Source organism: Bos taurus, chromosome 16, assembly GCF_002263795.3.
Source record: "Bos taurus isolate L1 Dominette 01449 registration number 42190680 breed Hereford chromosome 16, ARS-UCD2.0, whole genome shotgun sequence".
Taxonomy (NCBI): Eukaryota; Metazoa; Chordata; class Mammalia; order Artiodactyla; family Bovidae; genus Bos; species Bos taurus.
In genome coordinates, this window is record NC_037343.1 from 43,047,507 (window position 1) to 43,066,537 (window position 19,031).

At 45.5% G+C, this 19,031-nt stretch overlaps 1 protein-coding gene across 5 annotated transcripts in view; it reads right to left on the reverse strand.

The window, feature by feature from the left end:
• Positions 1-19,031, reverse strand: part of PEX14 (peroxisomal biogenesis factor 14) — a 144,546-nt gene that overhangs the window by 83,581 nt on the left and 41,934 nt on the right. For all 5 annotated transcript variants that reach the window (XM_005216951.5, XM_059875305.1, XM_059875304.1 and 2 more), the window contains one exon: positions 9,964-10,048. In XM_005216951.5, coding sequence (XP_005217008.1) covers positions 9,964-10,048 — 85 coding nt within the window. The remainder of the gene's footprint in view (positions 1-9,963; positions 10,049-19,031) is intronic.

The window sequence follows — 19,031 nt, forward strand, 5'->3', positions numbered from 1 at the left end:
AATCTGTAGAGAAAGAAAGCAGATCAGTGCTTACTGGGGAATCAGCACATGCTGGGGCAGGGAGGAAGGAATTATGAAGGAGGACGAGGAAATATCTGGGGGGTGATCGGTATGTTATCTTTTTTTGGCTGCATGGGGTCTTAGTTGTGGCACACAGGATCTCTGATGTTTGCTGCAGCACATGGGTCCTTGTAGTTGCAGCATGTGGGATCTAGTTCCCTAACCAGGGATTCAACCTGGGCCCAGAGTCTTAGCCAATGGACTGCCAGGGCAGTCCCAATGTGTTCATTATTTGATTGCAGCAATGGTTTCACAGGTATACACACATAGGCCAAATTTTATAGTTGTACAAATTAAGTATGTATATCGTTTCCTGTATGTCAGTCATATCTCAGTAAAGCTGCTTAACATAATACAGCAACCCTGAGGGTCAACTTTGGTCCTGTCTCCTTCACCTCACACATCTCATCTACTACTGAGCCTGGCTTACTCCCTTTTTCTACATTGTCTGTAGTTCTGTCCTTCCTTTCCAGAAAATAGATGGTATGGTTCAAAGAACTCTAGGCATAAGACTTGGTTCTAGTTCTATTTCTGCCATTAATCTGCACTACTTAATCTTTCTGAGCCTCAGTTTCCTCTCCTGTGAAATGGGAGATTAATTGCATTCATTCATTCAACAAATATCTATTAACCTGCTTATAACCACATGTAAGATTATAGTGAAGAAAAGAACCCATCTATGTGCTTTGTAAACCACAAAGTTCTGCACATAAATATGTCATTTCTTTTTCCATTTCTACTGCTATTCCTTCCAAGTCCAGATTCTCTGCACCTAACAAAGGACTTGGCAGGACCTTCTCCACAGCTGGTCTATCGACAGGCCAATTCAGTCTACACACCGAGCCTAGAGTAATATCCTCAAGTACAGTCTCATAGAGTATTTCAGCTGGTTCAAAAGTGCTCTCAACTGTTAAATTTATCACATTGAGCCCTAACACTGGCTCCTCACTCACTGTCCACCTCACCAACCTCATTTCTCTTCTTTTTGAGGACCCAATGGGCCAATCCAGCTAACTGCACATGGGTCTCCGTGTGAGCCTCCCTCACCAACAATGCCCTTCCCTGTTCTCTGACCATCTACACCCACTGCCTCCCTCAGTGCCTAGGTCAAAACTTAGTTCTGCTGACCTAAGTAACTTTGAAAAGAATGCTTTCGCTGGATTCTGTAAGACTTAAAGACAAAAAGAACTGCATATAAATACTCTTTATATGAACACTAGAGTATTGGTAAAACATTTAGGAGAAGGTGATGGCACCCCACTCCAGTACTCTTGCCTGGAAAATCCCATGGATGGAGGAGCCTGGTAGGCTACAATCCATGGGGCCGCTAAGAGTTGGACACGACTGAGCGACTTCACTTTAACTTTTCACTTTCATGCAGTGGAGAAGGCAATGGCAACCCACTCCAGTGTTCTTGCCTGGAGAATCTCAGGGACAGAGGAGCCTGGTGAACTTCTCTCTATGGGGTCGCACAGAGTCGGACATAACTGACGAGACTTAGCAGCAGCAGCAGCAGCAATTCTGAAGCCATTTTCCAGGTATGCTGCTGCTCCTAAGTCACTTCAGTTGTGTCCAACTCTGTGCGACCCCACGGACAGCAGCCCACCAGGCTCCCCCATCCCTGGGATGAACCCCCAGGCAAGAACACTGGAATGGGTTGCCATTTCCTTCTCCAATTTCCACGTACGCAGGGCTGAACAAATAAATAAACTGAGGACTTATGAAGAACAGACCTCCTTTTGAAACTTTCCCAGGTAAATGTCTTCTAACTATCACCCAATCACTTAACCTATTGTTCACTGGCCTGTGACCGAGGCTACTATGTAGCTGCTGAGAATGTCAGGAGGAGAAGACGCGGTCACCATCCTTGAGGTGCTTACAGCCCTACTGAGCCTTCTACTCCATGTCTCCCTCGTCAGGGTCTGCTCACTTCTGCGGTACTGCTATGTTTCACGGATAGACGTTGGTACAGTTGATAAGCACTCGGCAGCCATTCCCACCTCCTAATGAGCTTCTCGTCCATAAAACAAGTATTTCATTTTTCTTTCATGAAACCCTAATGTAATAATACTCTGCATACACCAGGCCCTGAATACAGGCTGATTACCTAAGCTACAGCCCAGGACCCACATCACATCCCACAATAACAACAAAAAAAAGCTAAGCCATACAGTGGACTCTTGAACAACACAGGTCTGAAGTGTGCAAGTCTACTTACATGTTTATTTTTCTCAATAAATACTACAGTACTACATGACCCGAGGTGGGCTGGATCCATGGATGCCGAACCCTGATACAGAGGGTAGACTATGGGACTTGAGCCTCCATGGATGTTGTTAGTCCCTGTTGTTGACTGGGCCCTGGAACCAATCCCTGCTTGGATACTGAGGGATGACAGGCAGCCCCCCATATCCACACTTTCCACATCCACAGGTTCAACCAACCACGGATCAAAAGCATTTGAGGAAAAAAACTCCAGAAAACTCCAAAGTGCCAAACTTGAATTTGCCGAACACAGGCAACTATTTACACATCATTTACATTGTACTGGGTATTATAAGTAAATTGAGAGATGATTTAAATGGGAGGATACGTAGGATATATGCAAATATGATATCCTTTGGTGGAGGTTCTGGAATCAATCCCCGGGAAATACTGACAGACTGTACTTGATTTGAAAATAGATACTCACTTTCAAGTTTCTGAAGCTTTCCGTTTATTTGAATGTTTATTTTGAATCAAAAATTCAATTTATGAGCCCACATCCCTTCAAAAAATGAGATTAAAAAAAAAGATTCTTTTAGAAAGAAAAGTATTTTTCATGTAACCATTGACCAGAATGTCCCCTCAGAATACAAATCTGTGCCCAGTGTTCATAATAATTTGTTTGTGTTTTTTCTCTTATTAATTTCTTTCTACCTATGGTCTGCTGCTGCTGCTGCTGCTAAGTCACTTCAGTCATGTCCAACTCTGTACGACCCCATAGACGGCAGCCTACCAGGCCCCGCCGTCCCTGGGATTCTCCAGGCAAGAACACTGGAGTGGGTTGCCATTTCCTCCTCCAATGCATGAAAGTGAAAAGTGAAAGTGAAGTCGCTCAGTCATGTCCGACTCTTAGCCACCCCATGGACTGCAGCCTACCAGGCTCCTCCGTCCATGGGATTTTCCAGGCAAGAGTACTGGAGTGGGGTGCCATTGCCTTCTCCCTACCTATGGTCATGTTTATATTAAAAAACAGTTCTCTTTTCTTTGGGGGTGGGGTGACATGGTCTCCTGAAATCTTAAGAAAAATATACCATAGCCTAGGTACCATATAGAAAATGTTTAGCAGTGTCCAACAATATACAGGCAGGAATATTCCCTGATGCATTGTTTGAAACAAGAGACAGGAATCAGCCTAAATGTCCCCTAATTTGGGACTGACTCAAAAAAATGATGATAAGAGGAATACAATGGAGTACTATGCAGCCACTGACAAGAATGAGGCAAACCTGTGTGTTAAAGTGGAATGCAAGCCAAGATACAATGGCAAGCATAAGGTAAAGTGTGAAACATGCTACCACTGTATTTAAAAGGTGTTTATGTTATTAAATATTCATGTGCTTTTGTATGGATAGAACTTTGGAATGATACAGGAAGTTCCCTACATACAAACCTTTGTGAACTTTCAAAGACACGAACCTGTGTGCCAGCCCCTGGATGCCAGCTGCTGCTCTGTAAGACTGTACTTTTCAGTGTGCTGCACTGTAAAGATTAAAAATGCTTGCTTTTTCTTGTGCTTGTTTTTTATGTACATATTATTTGTGTGAAAAGTATTATAAACCTATTAAAGTATGATACAATACAGCTGATTGTGTTAGTTGGGCATCTAGGCTAACTTTGTTGGACTTAAGAACAACCTGGACTCAGGAAAGTACCCTCGGAACGGAACTCACTCACATGTAGGGGACCGACAGCACACAGAAACCGTGAATAGCAGCACTCTCTCGGAAAGAGGATGGGTGCGGGGTCAGGAGCAAGAGATGGCAGGACGACCTATTCTTCGCTAGCTATCCTTCACTGTTTGAATTCTTAAAACCATGCACATATCTTGCTTTAAAAATTTTTCTTTTATCTTTAAAACAGTACTGTATGTACATGGCGGTGTCACATTGTTTCTCCTCACAGTGTTGCTGCAGGCACACAAGTCAAGAAAGAAGGAGTCATTCTTCATTTTCAGAGAATTCTTAAAACCACTCACTAAATCTAAAAGAGCTGTCTCCCCTCCCCTTCAAGCTCCCCTGTGCAGCCGTCCTCTGACTGCAGGGAGAGGAGTAGAAACACACTTGACTCAGCTGTCCGGGGAGAACAAGTGCTACTGGCTCCCCCTCTGAACGGGGAGGCCACAGTGACCAGCCAGCCGAGCTGCTGCAGCTCTCATCCTGAATGCTGAAAAAAATCTGCGGAGTTCCAGACAAGTGTGGATAACAAGGGGAGCAGGAAAATGGATGGGGGGAACACCAGTCAGGATGATGGATAAGCTGGTCCCGAACAGCGGGTGATGGGCATGCAGATGCAGGACTGGCAGGGAAGGAAGACTTCCGCTCACAACAGATGGATGGCGATGCTCAATCATCCCCGGGACACAGGCGGCCGCCACACGCAGCCCGGCCTACTCTGGCTCTGGCAGTACCTCGCTCGCCCGCAGGGCAGCACGGGCTCCCCCAGAGGCTCTCTGTACTGAACCCCCATCGGGGCAAGGCAGGGCAGGGCCGGGCCGGGGCAATGAGAGCAGGCAGTGCTTGAATAAGATGCCGCTCGAGGGCAAGCTGAACCAACTCGCGGGGACTGACTACTAATGGACTTCTTCCCTTGGCTTCCCCAAAACACCCTTTTTGGTCTCTCTCAGTAGCCCTCACTCCAGAGTAAGGCTTGCTCAGCAAGGGTGACCTGTTTGCCCAGGCTTTGAGGGGCAGGCTAGGATGTGGGATTCCAGTGTTAAAACTGGGACAGTCCTGGGCAAACCAGAACCCGTGGTCATCCTACTTACGGGCCACTGTCCTCCCTTTTTTCTCTCCCCCTTCACTGTCAGTAAGAATCTAGATGGACCCAAGCTCTAAGCTCCCAACTGAGCAGAACCCCATGCAGAGGTCCCTGTGTCCTCCAGTCACCCATGACTAGCAGAGAGCTCGGACTCAGTAAGAAAACTCATCCAACCCCAGTCTTCTCTCAGAACGGGACCATCTGTGATAGGCAAGGTTCAATTATTCCAGCAAATGCAGAAATGAGTCTACATCTTGATGCTGCAATCCGTCTGTTTAGCAAAGAATCAGAAGGGCTGGACAGCCCCTCACAGAGCTGATACTGTTCTTTCCAGCTCAGCCGCAGGAGTTTCTGAGGACGAGGAGATAGGCCCTGATCAAGCATGGGGTGGAAGCTGGCAAGCTCTTCATCCCTACCCCTTCCACGCTATCCGCTGGACCCAAGCTCTAGAAAAAAAAAACTGTGTTATAAAAATACTCTGGCTTTACTAAGACACATTAAAGAATTAATTATAAAGTAAAGCCGAAGGAGAAAATTAATTTTAGAAACACATGAGGTTACAATTTTTTTTTTTCCTGGAGATGGGGGAGGAAACAGTTATTTTCGTTTTCATCCTGGGGGCACAAGCTGGGAGCTGTCCAGTCGATAACCTGGCCATCAGAACAAGGTTTGTAATTAAAAGGTCAGTGACCTGGAAAGCCAGGGCCCCACTCCCAGAGCTACTCAGTAATGACGGAGCTATTAAATTAAGACTGTTATGAAATCAATGCTAAAAAAGCTTTCATGGTAACGAGATTCCATTCAAGGACATGCAAACTACCTCATGAAATGGACGTAAATGATAAAAAAGAAAAGTCATAAAACAGAGTTAAATTGAAATCTGTGTAAGAATTCACTCCCCCTTAAAATATTCCAGTGAGAGAAGCCCTTCACCTCTACTCCACTACCAAGGTTGAGACCAGCAGGGTTCTTCCTCAAGTTCATTTCCAGCAAGGAGGCAGTTTTGCTACTGGGGGTTCCGCTTCCAGGAACAGAAGAGAGATAAGATCTTGTTTCACCTTTTAGAATGAGGAAGCACGGTAGTAGTGTGTTTTATTTGATTCGTTCTCCTTCACCCTCCCCCCAGCCCTCTTACTAGATGAAGGAGAATATAGTCCTTAATTTATACACTTGAGAAGGACAATGGTAAGCCAAAGGGTCAGTCAGCGCCACCCAGGTCCCACCATGCAAAATCACATTGGAAAGCAGACGACGCTCATCTCTTTTCTAGAACTCTGTCTTGCAACAGATATATGAGAGAAAGCTAACAGAGAAGTCTACCTCCCCCTATCTCATCTACCCCTTTACCCGCCACGAACAGGCTCCTCTCTCTTACCCAACTTATACTCAGCATGCCAAACGTGTTTGGAAGCAGACCCTCCTACATTTTGTAGTTGGACAGGGTGTCAGATCAACATAAGCTTATTGACGACAGCATCCAAGCCCCTAACTTTCTGGACTGATCCAACTGCTGTTTTTAAGTTACTCTAACCTCCTGGACTGTAGCCTGCTTCAAGCCCCAGATACGATGCCTGCCTGGCAAGAACTGCTTCTATATATAGACCCGTTCCTTCTATGAGGGCTTAAACCCCGCACACAGTCCAATTATCTTCATGTGTGGCTGACTCCGCAATTGATGTCATCTGCAGAATCAAGTGGTTGGACGGAAAACAAAAACATTTATTCTAATACTCTGAAGGTGAACAGCTGCTTTTCTCTTGCATCCAAAGAAATTCCCGATAAAAGAAAGAAATGTTGTAAATTACACAAACTGGCAGCACAAGCTTCAAAGAAAATGATAAATGATTCTAATAACTTCATGTTTCTCATTAATGACTCCATGTTCAGACTCTGAAGCATCCAAAAGAGATCTCAAAGAAACAAAAAACAAACAAACAAAACCACAAAAGACCCTTGCAAACCCTATGCCATCAGCTCCCCCGGCCTCCCCAGCCCTGAAATCAGAGGGCACAGGTTAACCTGTCAGTTACAGAGGTGGGACCAGGGCCCTACTCAGGGCTGCAGCTTCACAATAAAACAAACTCAGCTGATGTTTTTAGAGTAACCCTCATTTTCCACTGAAGTGACATGCACTACAGGGACCTCGATTTCTATATTAAATATTAAATAATATTAAAAGAAAAACAAAATTGGATTTGCCTTTTCGGGAAAGAGATGTTTATTAAAAAAAGAGAAAGTCAAGATTATAATTCAAGACAGGGCTCCACTGCAATTCCCTGAAGTGACATTTGCTAGGAAAGCCAAGACTACAGTAGCTGTGAGCTCCCCAAACCCAGCGCTCCAACCCTGCACTGCAGCGAGTCCTGTGGGAGACAGGACTGGAGGAAGCCAGGACCTTGGTCCCTCCCCTCCAGACGCACTCCCGGCCCCCAAGACCAGAGAGCCAACCCCCTTTCCTTCTCAACTACTGTTAGGGACAGGGCACACGCTCACTCCTTTATAAGATCCCCTCCTCCCTCACCCCATCAGAGATGGTACCAAGCTCTGTGAACGTGATCTGTGTACACCTGACCCTGAGAACGGGAAATGTGAAAAGTGAAGTTTAAATCCACAGAGGGCTCTTCTTCCCCAGATGCCCATCAAACCTTGGAATTCTCTGCCCAGAAAAGGTCCTGCCAGAACTTACTCTATTGGGATTCAACTTGGAAATAGATAATTACTGACTGAAGCAGCATTTTAGACGATAATGGAGGTGGGTGATTAAGTCCTCGGACTCCAGTTTAAGTGCGGGGTAAACTCTCTTTGGAAGAAAGGTAGGATGCCTCTCTGGTTTCCTGCGGCCTAACATTCTAAAAACTCTAAACCACAGTCAGGATCGAGAAGGAATTCCGCCCACAACAAATACTCATCTCCTCCAGGTCTTCTTTCACATGTCAACCTCCCTGAGGGACACCTGCTAATCACCCCGGTGAGAAGCACAATCCATTCCCACACGGCACCAGCTCCTTCCAGCCCACCACCCAGGCACTCCTCTCCATGGAACTTGCCATCTGATAAACCACGTTTTGTCTCTTCTTTTGCTGTCTGCCTTCCCCTGGTAGAACTCAAGCTCTGAGAGGGCAGGGGTTTTGTCTGTTCTATTCTCAGCACAGGGCAAACACTCTGAGCTAAATTAATTAAATGATGGTCGTTGGTTTTTAAAGGAGCAACAAATGATAGTTGTACAGGACAGTTTTCTACAGTAATTATTAGCCGACCAAGTCAAAAGAAGTATTATTTGGCCCAGACTTTCTCTCTCTCTCTCTTTTCTCTCCCTCTCCCAGTCAGGGATTTATTAAAATTAAACAGATTAGATGGAGCTCCTGATACTCAAACTGCTCAGCAAAGCCTGCAGTGGGGAAGTGCCGAGCAAACACCAGAGACATTTGTCTCTAAATTGCTCTAAATACCTTCTGCAAATGAAATTCTAGCCCAGCTGCGTTTGAGAGAAAATGAGGAATAACTGGTCATTGTCAGTGGAGGAGAAGATCAGGCAGTTATAATATTGCACAATATACTGGGCAAAGGATCTCTTGGCAACTATGGATTTTGTCTCAGGTTACCCCGGGTAATCAGCACAGCTTTTAGGCTCAGCTTTCCCCAGCTTCAATGCTTTGATGAGAGAGCTGAAACCCCTGAGCTTTTATGATTAATTACTCCCCATAGGTACACATATTTCAAGGAAAAACTCTTTTACAGCATGATGGCTGTGGAGTGGAAGGGCCAACCAGTGCACTTCAAATTTTAATAATCTCCTACTGTTGGGGGTGGGGGGAACCAGGATGCCACCAGGAAGTGCCCCTCATCAGCTCAATCACAGACAGGGATCGGCCCTGAGGCTGCCTCTAAACAGCTGCCTGTGAATGAAACACTTGGGCTGATCACGCCCTAACCCTGCGAGCGCAGCCCTGGGCGCCGGTTTTACATGGTCCGAAGCATCACTTCAGTGGGATACCATGGAGCAGACCTAGGAAACACCACCAAGTCATGCCCTCTTCCGTTTCAGCCACTAATGATTTAAGCTAAAAACCCAGAATTTTGAGACCAACATTCCAGTTCCTTAAAGAGTCTTGTTTGGGCTGAGAAGGGGCAGGGAGAGCAGAGATAACTCACTTCCCCTCACATAGTGTTTAAGGGCCTTTAAACAACTTCCTAGCTTTCCAAAAAATTAGACATGCAAAGAATGAAAAGAATGCAAAGTATCTAATTTCTTTGATAGGGTTTTTTTAAAATATATATTTCACAAAAAAAGAAACATATCTTAAATTTCAATAAAACCAAAAGAGATTCTGCTTCAGACAATATTGAATTTGTCAAGATCCATTTAATCCCTGCTTACTGAAATACCATAAAACTAGTAATTTACCACTTCAATCTGTAAATCAGACTGACCCCAGGCTTGACCTTAACCTGACCTTGTTTAGTCATCTCATTTCCTTCGTCCTTCATTCATCTCTTTCTTCCTCATTCTTTACTGAGGCAGCTGACTTCATAACCTAAGGCCAGTCTTTCTGCAGCCACGGCCATGATCAGAAGAACAGAACACAGGGCAGGAGTCCTCCCCAGTCTTCTCCCTGGGCCTCTTCTGCTGCTGAACACAGCTGATGCCAGGCTGCCCTGGGCCAACTTGTTGGCCTTACATCTAGAGCTCAATTACCTGAATCTTCACATCTCTGCTCTACTGTAAGAAAAGAAGCATGCATTCCCACTGGGGGCCTCCCTCACCCCCACTCCCACACCAGTGTGGCAGTTGCAGGAGATCTTCATCAGTACAGCAGCTGCTGTCCGCCCGTCCCAGCCCCTCTCTGTAGGCCACTGGGCATGGCCACGGGGAACCTGTACCTTTCTTCTTAAGGAACGCTCTCCTGGTTGCAAGTGGGCTCTGGCGGACCCGAGAATTCTGTAGAAACTTCACTGCTGTGGCAATCTGGTAGGGGAGATAAAACAAAGAAGAGGAGGAAACGTCAACAGTCTACATTTCAAAATTAAGAATCCTACACGTTTACCCCAGGCGCATAGAAATAAGCGCAATACTGGGGTCAAACTAACCGGTTATTTCTCACATGTAAAATCTGCTTAAATAAAAGACTCGGTTGGTTCCCTACCATGACTGGGTTCCTATATCTGGTTCTATCAAATCTAATCCCCTCAGCCCAGCTTTTAAGACCCCCAATAATCATTTCCTGTTCTCCCTGTTCGAGCTGATTCTTCACACTCCTCAGCAGGGAGCCCTCTCTGGCCACACTTACCCATGTCGCTCCATTTGTGTCCATGCTACGCCCTTTTTTCTAGAAGGCCTTCCCTTCCAGCCTCTACCAGTGTAAACACTGCACACGCAGCAGCAGCCCAGGCTTGCTATAGGCTGTTCTAACTCTTCGAAGTCTTCCCTGAATAAGCAAGCCATCTCTGATCTCCTCATTCTCTTCAAATCTTTGGTGCAGCTGGTGAGTGCCATATAGCTGAAGACACGAGTCTACTGTCTTCTAATGTTCAGGCTGCCTCCCCAGCCACACTGTTAGCATCTGAAGGGAAGAGACCAGGCTGCCTCTACAGAACCAGCCAAAGCAGTGAGCATCCACTGGCTGGGAAGACTTAGGTAAGTCACAGCCACTCACACTTGTCTCTCTTATGCAATGGAGCCAAATTCTAAAGAGCCTTCAAAGCACAAAGTTTAGGGTTTCATGGCTAAAAGCTGACAGACTAAAACATTATCTACCTACCTCTGGAAATAATATTATTTAAAGAAATCTACGCATCTACAAATGAGCCAAGCAGGGGGTGGAAGGAAAACTATGGATGGTATTAACCTTCAAATTACTTAATGCACACAAAGCGTGTGCCTGCACACCACCTGTCTGCTCTCCACCCCTGACACTAGTCTGATGGGTGGGAAATGCCAACCTGCCCCCATAGGAAAGGGGCCACTGTAAATGACTGGCATTATTGATCTCATCAGAACCAAAAGAATCACTTAGTTTCCAGGTACAGGTAAAGTCAACAGACCCTGAAGTTTGCTCATAAGTTGTTAAAAGAAAAAATTTCTAAGGGGCCAAATGTAAGGAAGTTTTCTAAGATTTTTCAAACTAAGGCAGCAATTGAACAGAGATTCAAACAGAAAGTACTGTGACTACAAATGGAATACAAGCTACAAATATCTTCTTCATATTTTATATGAACTTCATCATGGGACCAGATACACCTCTTTGGTAACAAAAGATACGAGGATAAATCAGAAAGGAAAAAAAAAATTCAGGGCAAACCCCTGATGTATTTCCCCTGTGATCCCTCCACAGGAGGCTTGCATCAGACACTCTCCCCCAAGGACGAAGTCAGGTATCCCCAACTCCCAAATTTGGACCTGTCAGCGATAAGACACAGGAGCATTCCTTAAGGATAGTTAGAATCTGTCCAACACTGTGAACACTTTAACTACCATCATGAACTGCAGTGATAACCAATCGGTCCTGGATGAAAGAGAAATCGATGCTTAGGATTCTAGAACCCCAAAACTACATACTCACTCCCAAGCCCCTCAGGTTGCATCCAAATAGAGAAAAATCTGACAAACATCATTAAAATGGCTGCATTCTTATGAAGAGATGGGACAGGGGAAGAAAGAAGAGAGAAAAGGGAAACAGAATGGAGTGAAGGAGGGAGACGAGGAGAAGGAGGGGGTGATGGATGAGCAGAGGAGATGGACAGAAAAGAAGGCAAAAAGCAAAGGAAAGCAGCTAAGAGCCAGGAGGAAGTGGCGAAGGAGAAAAACAGGAAGAGAGGCTGGCCTTGGACTAGGTGGACAGTTGCACCATCCCAGGCCCCATGGGCTCAAGGCCCATCTGCCCAGATCAGGTGTCTTAGGGTTAATTGCTCTTCACCTGGAGAAAAAAAACACACCTTCAACATACAAGACAAGAACACCATTTGTATATGTTGTAGGCTCCACACACCCTGGGATGGATCCCAGGTATCAGAGGAACTGTGGGCAGGCAGGTCTTAAGCCAGAGATGCCAATGGCACAGCTCCTGATGTTCACCGGTAGAAGCATAAACCTTTCCTTCATCCTTCCAAAATTTTCCATGACAGAGAAAGATAACAGAATCCCACCACTAAAACGCACAGGTTTCACCTTGCTTTTTTAATACAGTCCTTGGTATATGCATTTCTGGTCAGAGAGCAAAGTTCTGATGGGTTTAATGGTGCACTCAATGCAGTGCTTGGCGCATTCCATCAATTTTTTTTTTAAAAATTGCATCTCTTATTTCTTTAAATACATTAATCAGCCTGGTGTAGGCAAAACGGATCCATCGGACAATGCAATAAACATGAATTATCATCTATCCAACACGCATAATGGCTTAAAAATACATAATAGCAGGTGTAGTTTAAATGATTAGTTATTACACCTGTGGTGGGTCTGATTCAATTGGGGAAAATCATCTTTAATAGGTTAAAAGGTTTAGATCACCATGCTTTCCTTAAAGTGGCTGCAGAGAGGGAATGATGGAGTGCTCTGTCATTAGTAATTCATTTAAGAAAAACGTGGGGGATACAGCAAAGAACAGCATAAACGGGAGAATCCAATTTAAACATCAGGTAAAGTAGAAAACACCTTTTAAAAAAGCAAGATAAATGAATTTGGAAGGGAGGTGAAATTGACATATTTATTTTAACGGGAATTTGACAAAGTCCCGGCACACTTCAAACTTGCAAAAAATATGAACAATTTCTTTTAAAGTTCCCATTCACTAATTTCGAGCCATATAAAATAATACTGCCAAACACCTACATAAAGTATATCTGGGGCTTGTTTATGTCCCTCTTGATCTTTGTAGGAAAATGCAGGCGACAGGCAAATCACATATTTAACAGCACCGGTATCACTACACCAGATGCAAAATATAAAGCATCCGAACTAACAGCTTCAACATAATGGGCTTTAGAAGAAAGATACCCAGATAAGCAGCTCCATCCATGTAAGCTGGACATACAGGAATGCCTCTCCTTTCACTAGCTATTTCTCCAGCTACTCTTCACTCTTCTCCTCTCTCCTCATAAGGACCTGGCACTTCAACAAGGTGGGGAAGAGCCCGTCCAACACAGAATTTTACAAGCCCTATGATTCACATATAGATGGTAGAAGATTTCTCCAAACCTTCCCCCATAATGCAAAGGTTTGAACACGCCTAGATAACGGACGCTGTCCTCAGTTTGCATCTTTCATTCGACTATTGGTGGACACTTTTCATTAACTTCACAGAGCAGTTCAAGGGCTCTTCCCTTGGCGGAGGTCGGACAGACACAACACCCTTTTGTCGGATGAAATGACGGGGTGCCTGCAGCCTGTCCTGTATTATCGTCTGATTTTCTAATTAGGAGATGAATGTGACTATTCATGGGTTATATTTGTGCCCAACTAAATTACATAAATTCAGGCCAAACCTTCCGCCTCAATGTCACAGATGTAAAACGGAGGCGGGAACGTTACTGCGCCCGGTGTAGGAGTGCAGCAAGCCAGGGAGAATCCCGGTGAAAAGCTCCGATGGCGTCATGGAAATCACTTGCTGCTGAGTCCCTCAGAGACACGGAACTGGCCCTCCTTTCCCCTTCTCTTGCACCCCGAGCATTCTTAATGAGCGCAAGGCAAATTACCAGTAGCTGGTCTCATAAAAATAAAGATGACAAACTCAGAAGGAAACAGAAGCAAAGTTTCTCATCACCCCATTCCTGTGACCCAATGCTCTGTGTCCCACCCTCCCTCTCTCAAAAAGCAAAACAAAACCATCCTGTCACCATCGACTCTGCAATTTTAGGAAAGTTTGATGATTTTACTCTGTTCATCACATAAAGCTAGAGATAAAACCCAGGTGCAAAGAGGAGGAGCAAATTCTTGCCTTGGCAGTGGGTCCACTGGAGTGACTGCCAGCAGCCCAGGGAAAAAGAGGGAACTTCAGATTGAAAAACACCTTTGGATCCAAGATGATTGGCCAATTGAGAGAGATTTGTGTGTGAGAGACCAGGATTTGTAACTGTATAAATCAATGGAATACAGTATACTCAGGGGCTATCTACAATGAACTATGTGCTGTTAAATGCGCTGTGTAGGGTAAGTAATCCCTGGTGAGAAGCAGCGAGGTTCCTGACAGTCCTCACTGAAGCGATGCTTCCTAGATGCTTTCCACTCTCCTACAAAAGATCTGCACACTATCATCTTCAGAAAGCACGCAGTATTTTCTGCACATGGAGGAAGGGAGAACAGAGCTTGCCTAACAATGAACCTGGGGTTGGAGGGAGCCTGAGCACTCTGCACCTGACATGTGAACCTGATGCGCTGTCTCCAGTGACACTTACTTGGAATGTCACCAACTTCTGCACTCCTGTGTGCAACACGCACATCTATCTCCTAAAAATGTGAGCATTCATTAGCCATTTTAAAATATTAAAAATAGTCTAAAATTAATGACAGTAACAACCAAAGCCAAGTCCTTTTTCACCCAGAGAGATCACAACTAGAGGGCAAGAGAAAATGATCGACAGGCGGACTTAAAACCCCATTCCAACACTGCAGCGCTACACATGCACGGCTCAGAAGATTAAATTGCCTGCGAAAGGTTCCTATGCGCGTACTCTAAAGTAGATAGATACCCCGAATCCTGTTAACAAGCGTTAGACCAAAGCCAACTCAAGGTTTTACAAGAAGTGACTGGGAAAGCCGGGCAGTGCCTAGAATGAGAGAACCCTCTTCAAATGGAAACACTGCATTTTAGTAAGAAATCAGTACTCTGTCAGGAGTTCCTTGACAAATATGGTCATCGGTGGCACAAGGAAATAGTTGCAAAGCAGCTGTTAATCAGAGGAACACATCGTAGAACGCTGATGCTAGCACTTGTGAAAAAATGCAACGGGCTAATTATGAAGCCATATATCTCACTAAAGAGGCCGTGTTCCTTGAGATTCCAGGCAGAGCGCTCTCAAATCCAGGGTCCTAGGACAACATAATTCTGGTTTTCTGCATCCAGAAGCCTCTCTGACCTACAGCTAAGGGTCCTGAGCAGGCTCACTGCTCTCACTTCTCCGCACTCTCTTTTCCAGCAGGGAACAGGCTGGGGAGTTGGGGAGGCAACCAGCCCGGAAACAGGGGTATCCCCCAACCACATTCCAAGATGCTACACAAATACAGCTCCTAAACCAGAGTAAGAGAAAAATCTAGGAGCATGCAAAAAAGACACGTTGGAATCACCCTTCTAATGTGGCAGGAGAGCACGTGTGTGAGAGCAGCAGTCAAAAAGAGCCGCCCCCATCCTCCAAAACTAGAGGAGGAAAAAGGAGCAACAGCAGCAATAAAACGGAATATAAAGACTGCCGCGTTTGAAATCGCCAAGGGAGAGAGGGAGCCTGGCGAAGAGCTGCTCTTAGGGTGTGAAATGCAACTCAGGGAGGCCGAGGGTCTAGCGGGCAGGTAAGAGAGGAAAGTTAATATGCAGAGGAAGGCTCGGTCAGCCAAAATTCAATACGATCCTATGATCCTCCGCAAGGACAAGGAGGCACGAGGCTCCCCGAAACCAGAAGAGTGTGAGTGGGGGGAGGGGCGCCACGACCGCGCGGAGCGGAGCCGCTGGAATGGCAAGAGGGGAATAACCTTGAGCTGGTCGTGGCCGAGGCCACCGCAGCGCGGAGCCAAAGTGCCCCCTAGCCGGGGCCGGCGGGCACGCAGGCCGAAGGAGGCGGCCGCCCCGCTGCCTCGTGCGAGCCCCGACCAAGTGTTTTCACTCCGGGAAAATGAAATGTTTTGCAAGATGAAACAGAATGAAAATTGAGGTTTTAGGTAATTACTAGTTGGCATTTACATATCACGGGCTGGTTCAACACCTATTCATTTTCCTCTTTTATTTTCAATTTTTTAAAATTGCTCATTAAAAAATGAACAGATGACAGTGACAGGGAAATTTCCCCCCTCTTTCTCCTTCTCTGAGGGTTACAAAATCGAGAGGTACTTTTCCCCCGTTTATCTACAATTAACACACACATGCAAAGGTACCTTTCGTTTACATGGGGGGTGGGGGGGAGAGGAGAGGGGAAAGTCAACAAAAAGCCAGGAAGTTCAAAAATAAAGACACCGAGCTGTACTTGAGCCAGCCTCCAGCACCTGGGTGAGCAGTGCGCCTGCAAGCGCCCCGGCTCTCAAGGAGTTAAAGGAAAGAGCCTCTCTTTCAACTTGGAATTTCCTGCTTTTTGTCATTGTGTCCTTCCCATTGTTGACTTGGGTTACAACCCTATACTAATTAAGTCGTGGGCCCTAATTTCCTTTGTTTTACTTTACTCTGTTCTTTTGTTTTTCACATTAAAGAAATAAAAGATCTCTAGTAGGAGTGCACGTGAGTTGACATGATAGAACACAATATGTGTGGAGGCCTATTGTGTAAATCTGCATTTAGGGAATTCCACAGCACGCATTACTGACCTTAGTCTGACTTTAAAAACACTGATATATGCAGCCTTTATGAAAGGTGGCAACGTCATATGCACAATAACTACCCTTCGAATGAAATATCTGTGTTTAAATTTTTTTTCTTGGCCCTAGTTAAAAATATTGCATGAACTGCTTGTCAGAATGTTGGTGGTTTTGTTATTTTATTAAATTAGTTCTTTCACAAATGTATGTGGAAGGCAACAGGCACTATTTAGTATCAGGTGGAATTGGTGCTAGACAGGGAGGCCTGGCGTGCTGCAATTCATGGGGTCGCAAAGAGTCGGACACGACTGAGCAACTGAACTGAATTGAACTGAGAGTGATTTTAGGCAAGGGTGACTTGGAAAGTACTCTGGGTGCCAACTTGCAGCGCAAAGGGAGCTGGGGCTCCAGCAGCAGAGCCGACACACAGAGCTGCCAGTGTGGAGGGTGACTGGAACCACGCCACAGAAAGCGAGGTAGTACACACGCTCGCTGTGAGGAAAATAAAAACCCCTGTTTTCTGGGATGACGAGATCAAAGTTCCTTCTTAGGAAAGGCTGAGAAGGAAAAGGGTTCTCTCCTTGGGGAGAAAGAAAAGCAAATTTAAATGCCTGTCCCCACGCATCCCCACCTGAATTTAGAGAGCAGCCCCTCTAATTTTTGATGCAACCAACAAAGCAGTTACCCAAAGAGGAGAGAAAAAAAGGATGACATTTGCCTTTTCCTTGGCTTTGAAATCCAACTGGCAGCAAATTGTTTGAAGTCTTGTTTAGAGAGGAAACCGTAATAGTCTCCATACTGAAAAGAGGAGGAAAATGCCATTATACACGGATCACGGTAGCAGTGACCTCAGCAGAGAAGGCAAAACGAGCTGGCTCCGAGTCGGAGCGTTGGCCGGCGTGCCAGAACAGTGAAAAAGGCTTGTGTGTGCCAGCGACGGGTGGCAAGCTTTGGGTGCTCAGTCCCAGGAGATACTGAGAAAAGGCAAAGAGTTCAATTTCCTCACATGTTGTCTTTCAGCAGCTCTTGACTGCTCCTTCTTCCGGTTTCCCTTGCTGTTTTTTCCATATTCTTCTAATTCCCCTGTACTGTTAAAGAGGAAGCAGAGAGCACCCAGCCTTCATGTTGTAAAATTAATGAAGGTGTCAAGCTGTTGAGTTGAATCACTCCAAAGGAATGTAATGACTCAGTGTCCAAGATGCTCCTGAAGAGGACTGTGAGCTCACTCGGTGGCAGTGGCTGGTGACTCCAACACTAAAAATATGTGGCTCCCAGTGCTTTGGCACCTTCCTAACGACACTGCTGCCTCTATTTTCTAGTACCTTTCTCCCCACCACAAGTTGTATCTGATGCTTTCCAAAGGTTACTTCTAAACGCCAGCACCTTCGTGTGCTCAGCAGATAGAACCTCAGTTCCCACTTCTTTTGAAGTCGGGCCAGATGGACCCTGGTGTGAAGCTCTCTCTAGTCATGCGCTACTGAGAAGTGGGATGATCAGGAAGGGGGCAAAGAGAGGTTGCATCATGGACAGTGACACCTTTGGGCATCGAGCCATCACTGGGGGTGAGACGCTGACTAGGTGACCACCAGGTGGTGCAGGGCAAGGTCCCTGCATGATCGCTAAGCACCTTCTGCTCTGAGAGCAACAAGATGGGCCCCTGGATTCCAAGAAAGATGAGCTCTGGATCAGGAAATGCTGTCGCGCATCACCCTCCACACAGCACAAAACTGAAACTTTGAGGAGTCGCTAAATGGCACTCCTACCAGACATCCTACAAGGAAACTGAAGAAAGACAATTTTTCATTTTTTAACATGTTAAAAATGTTAAACATGTTTAAATGTTAAAAAATAGATTTGAGGACTTCCCTGGTGGTCCAGTGGTTAAGAATTCTGCCTGCTGATGCAGGGGATATAGGTTTGATCTCTGGTCCAGGAAGATCCCACATGCCAAAGGACAACTAAGCCCATGAGCCACAAGTACTGACACCAAATGCCACAACTCCTGAAGCCTGCAGGCTCTGGAGCCTGTGCGCCACAACAAGAGATGCTACCACAATGAGAAGCCCACACACCTCAACGAGGACTCAGCTCAACCAAAAACAAATAAAGATCTGAAAATCAAAAAAGAAGCAGTCACAGCTTAGAAGCAGTTCGAATCCGAAAAGACAGCAAGACCTGGAAATGACACGTGGGTAGCCTTAAAATTGTCTTTAGATACCCTGATAAGCAGAAAAAAGTGAACAATTAAGGCTCAGTGGTAAAGAATCAGCTCACCAATGCAAGAGACAGGGGTTTAATCCCTAGGTCAGGAAGAACCTCTGAAGAAGGAAATGGCCACCCACTCCAGTATCCTTGCGTGGAGAATTCCAAGAACAGAGGAGCCTGGTGGGCTACAGTCCATGAGATTGCAAAGAGTTGGATATGACTAAGTGACTGAACAACAACAATCCCAAACTCCCAG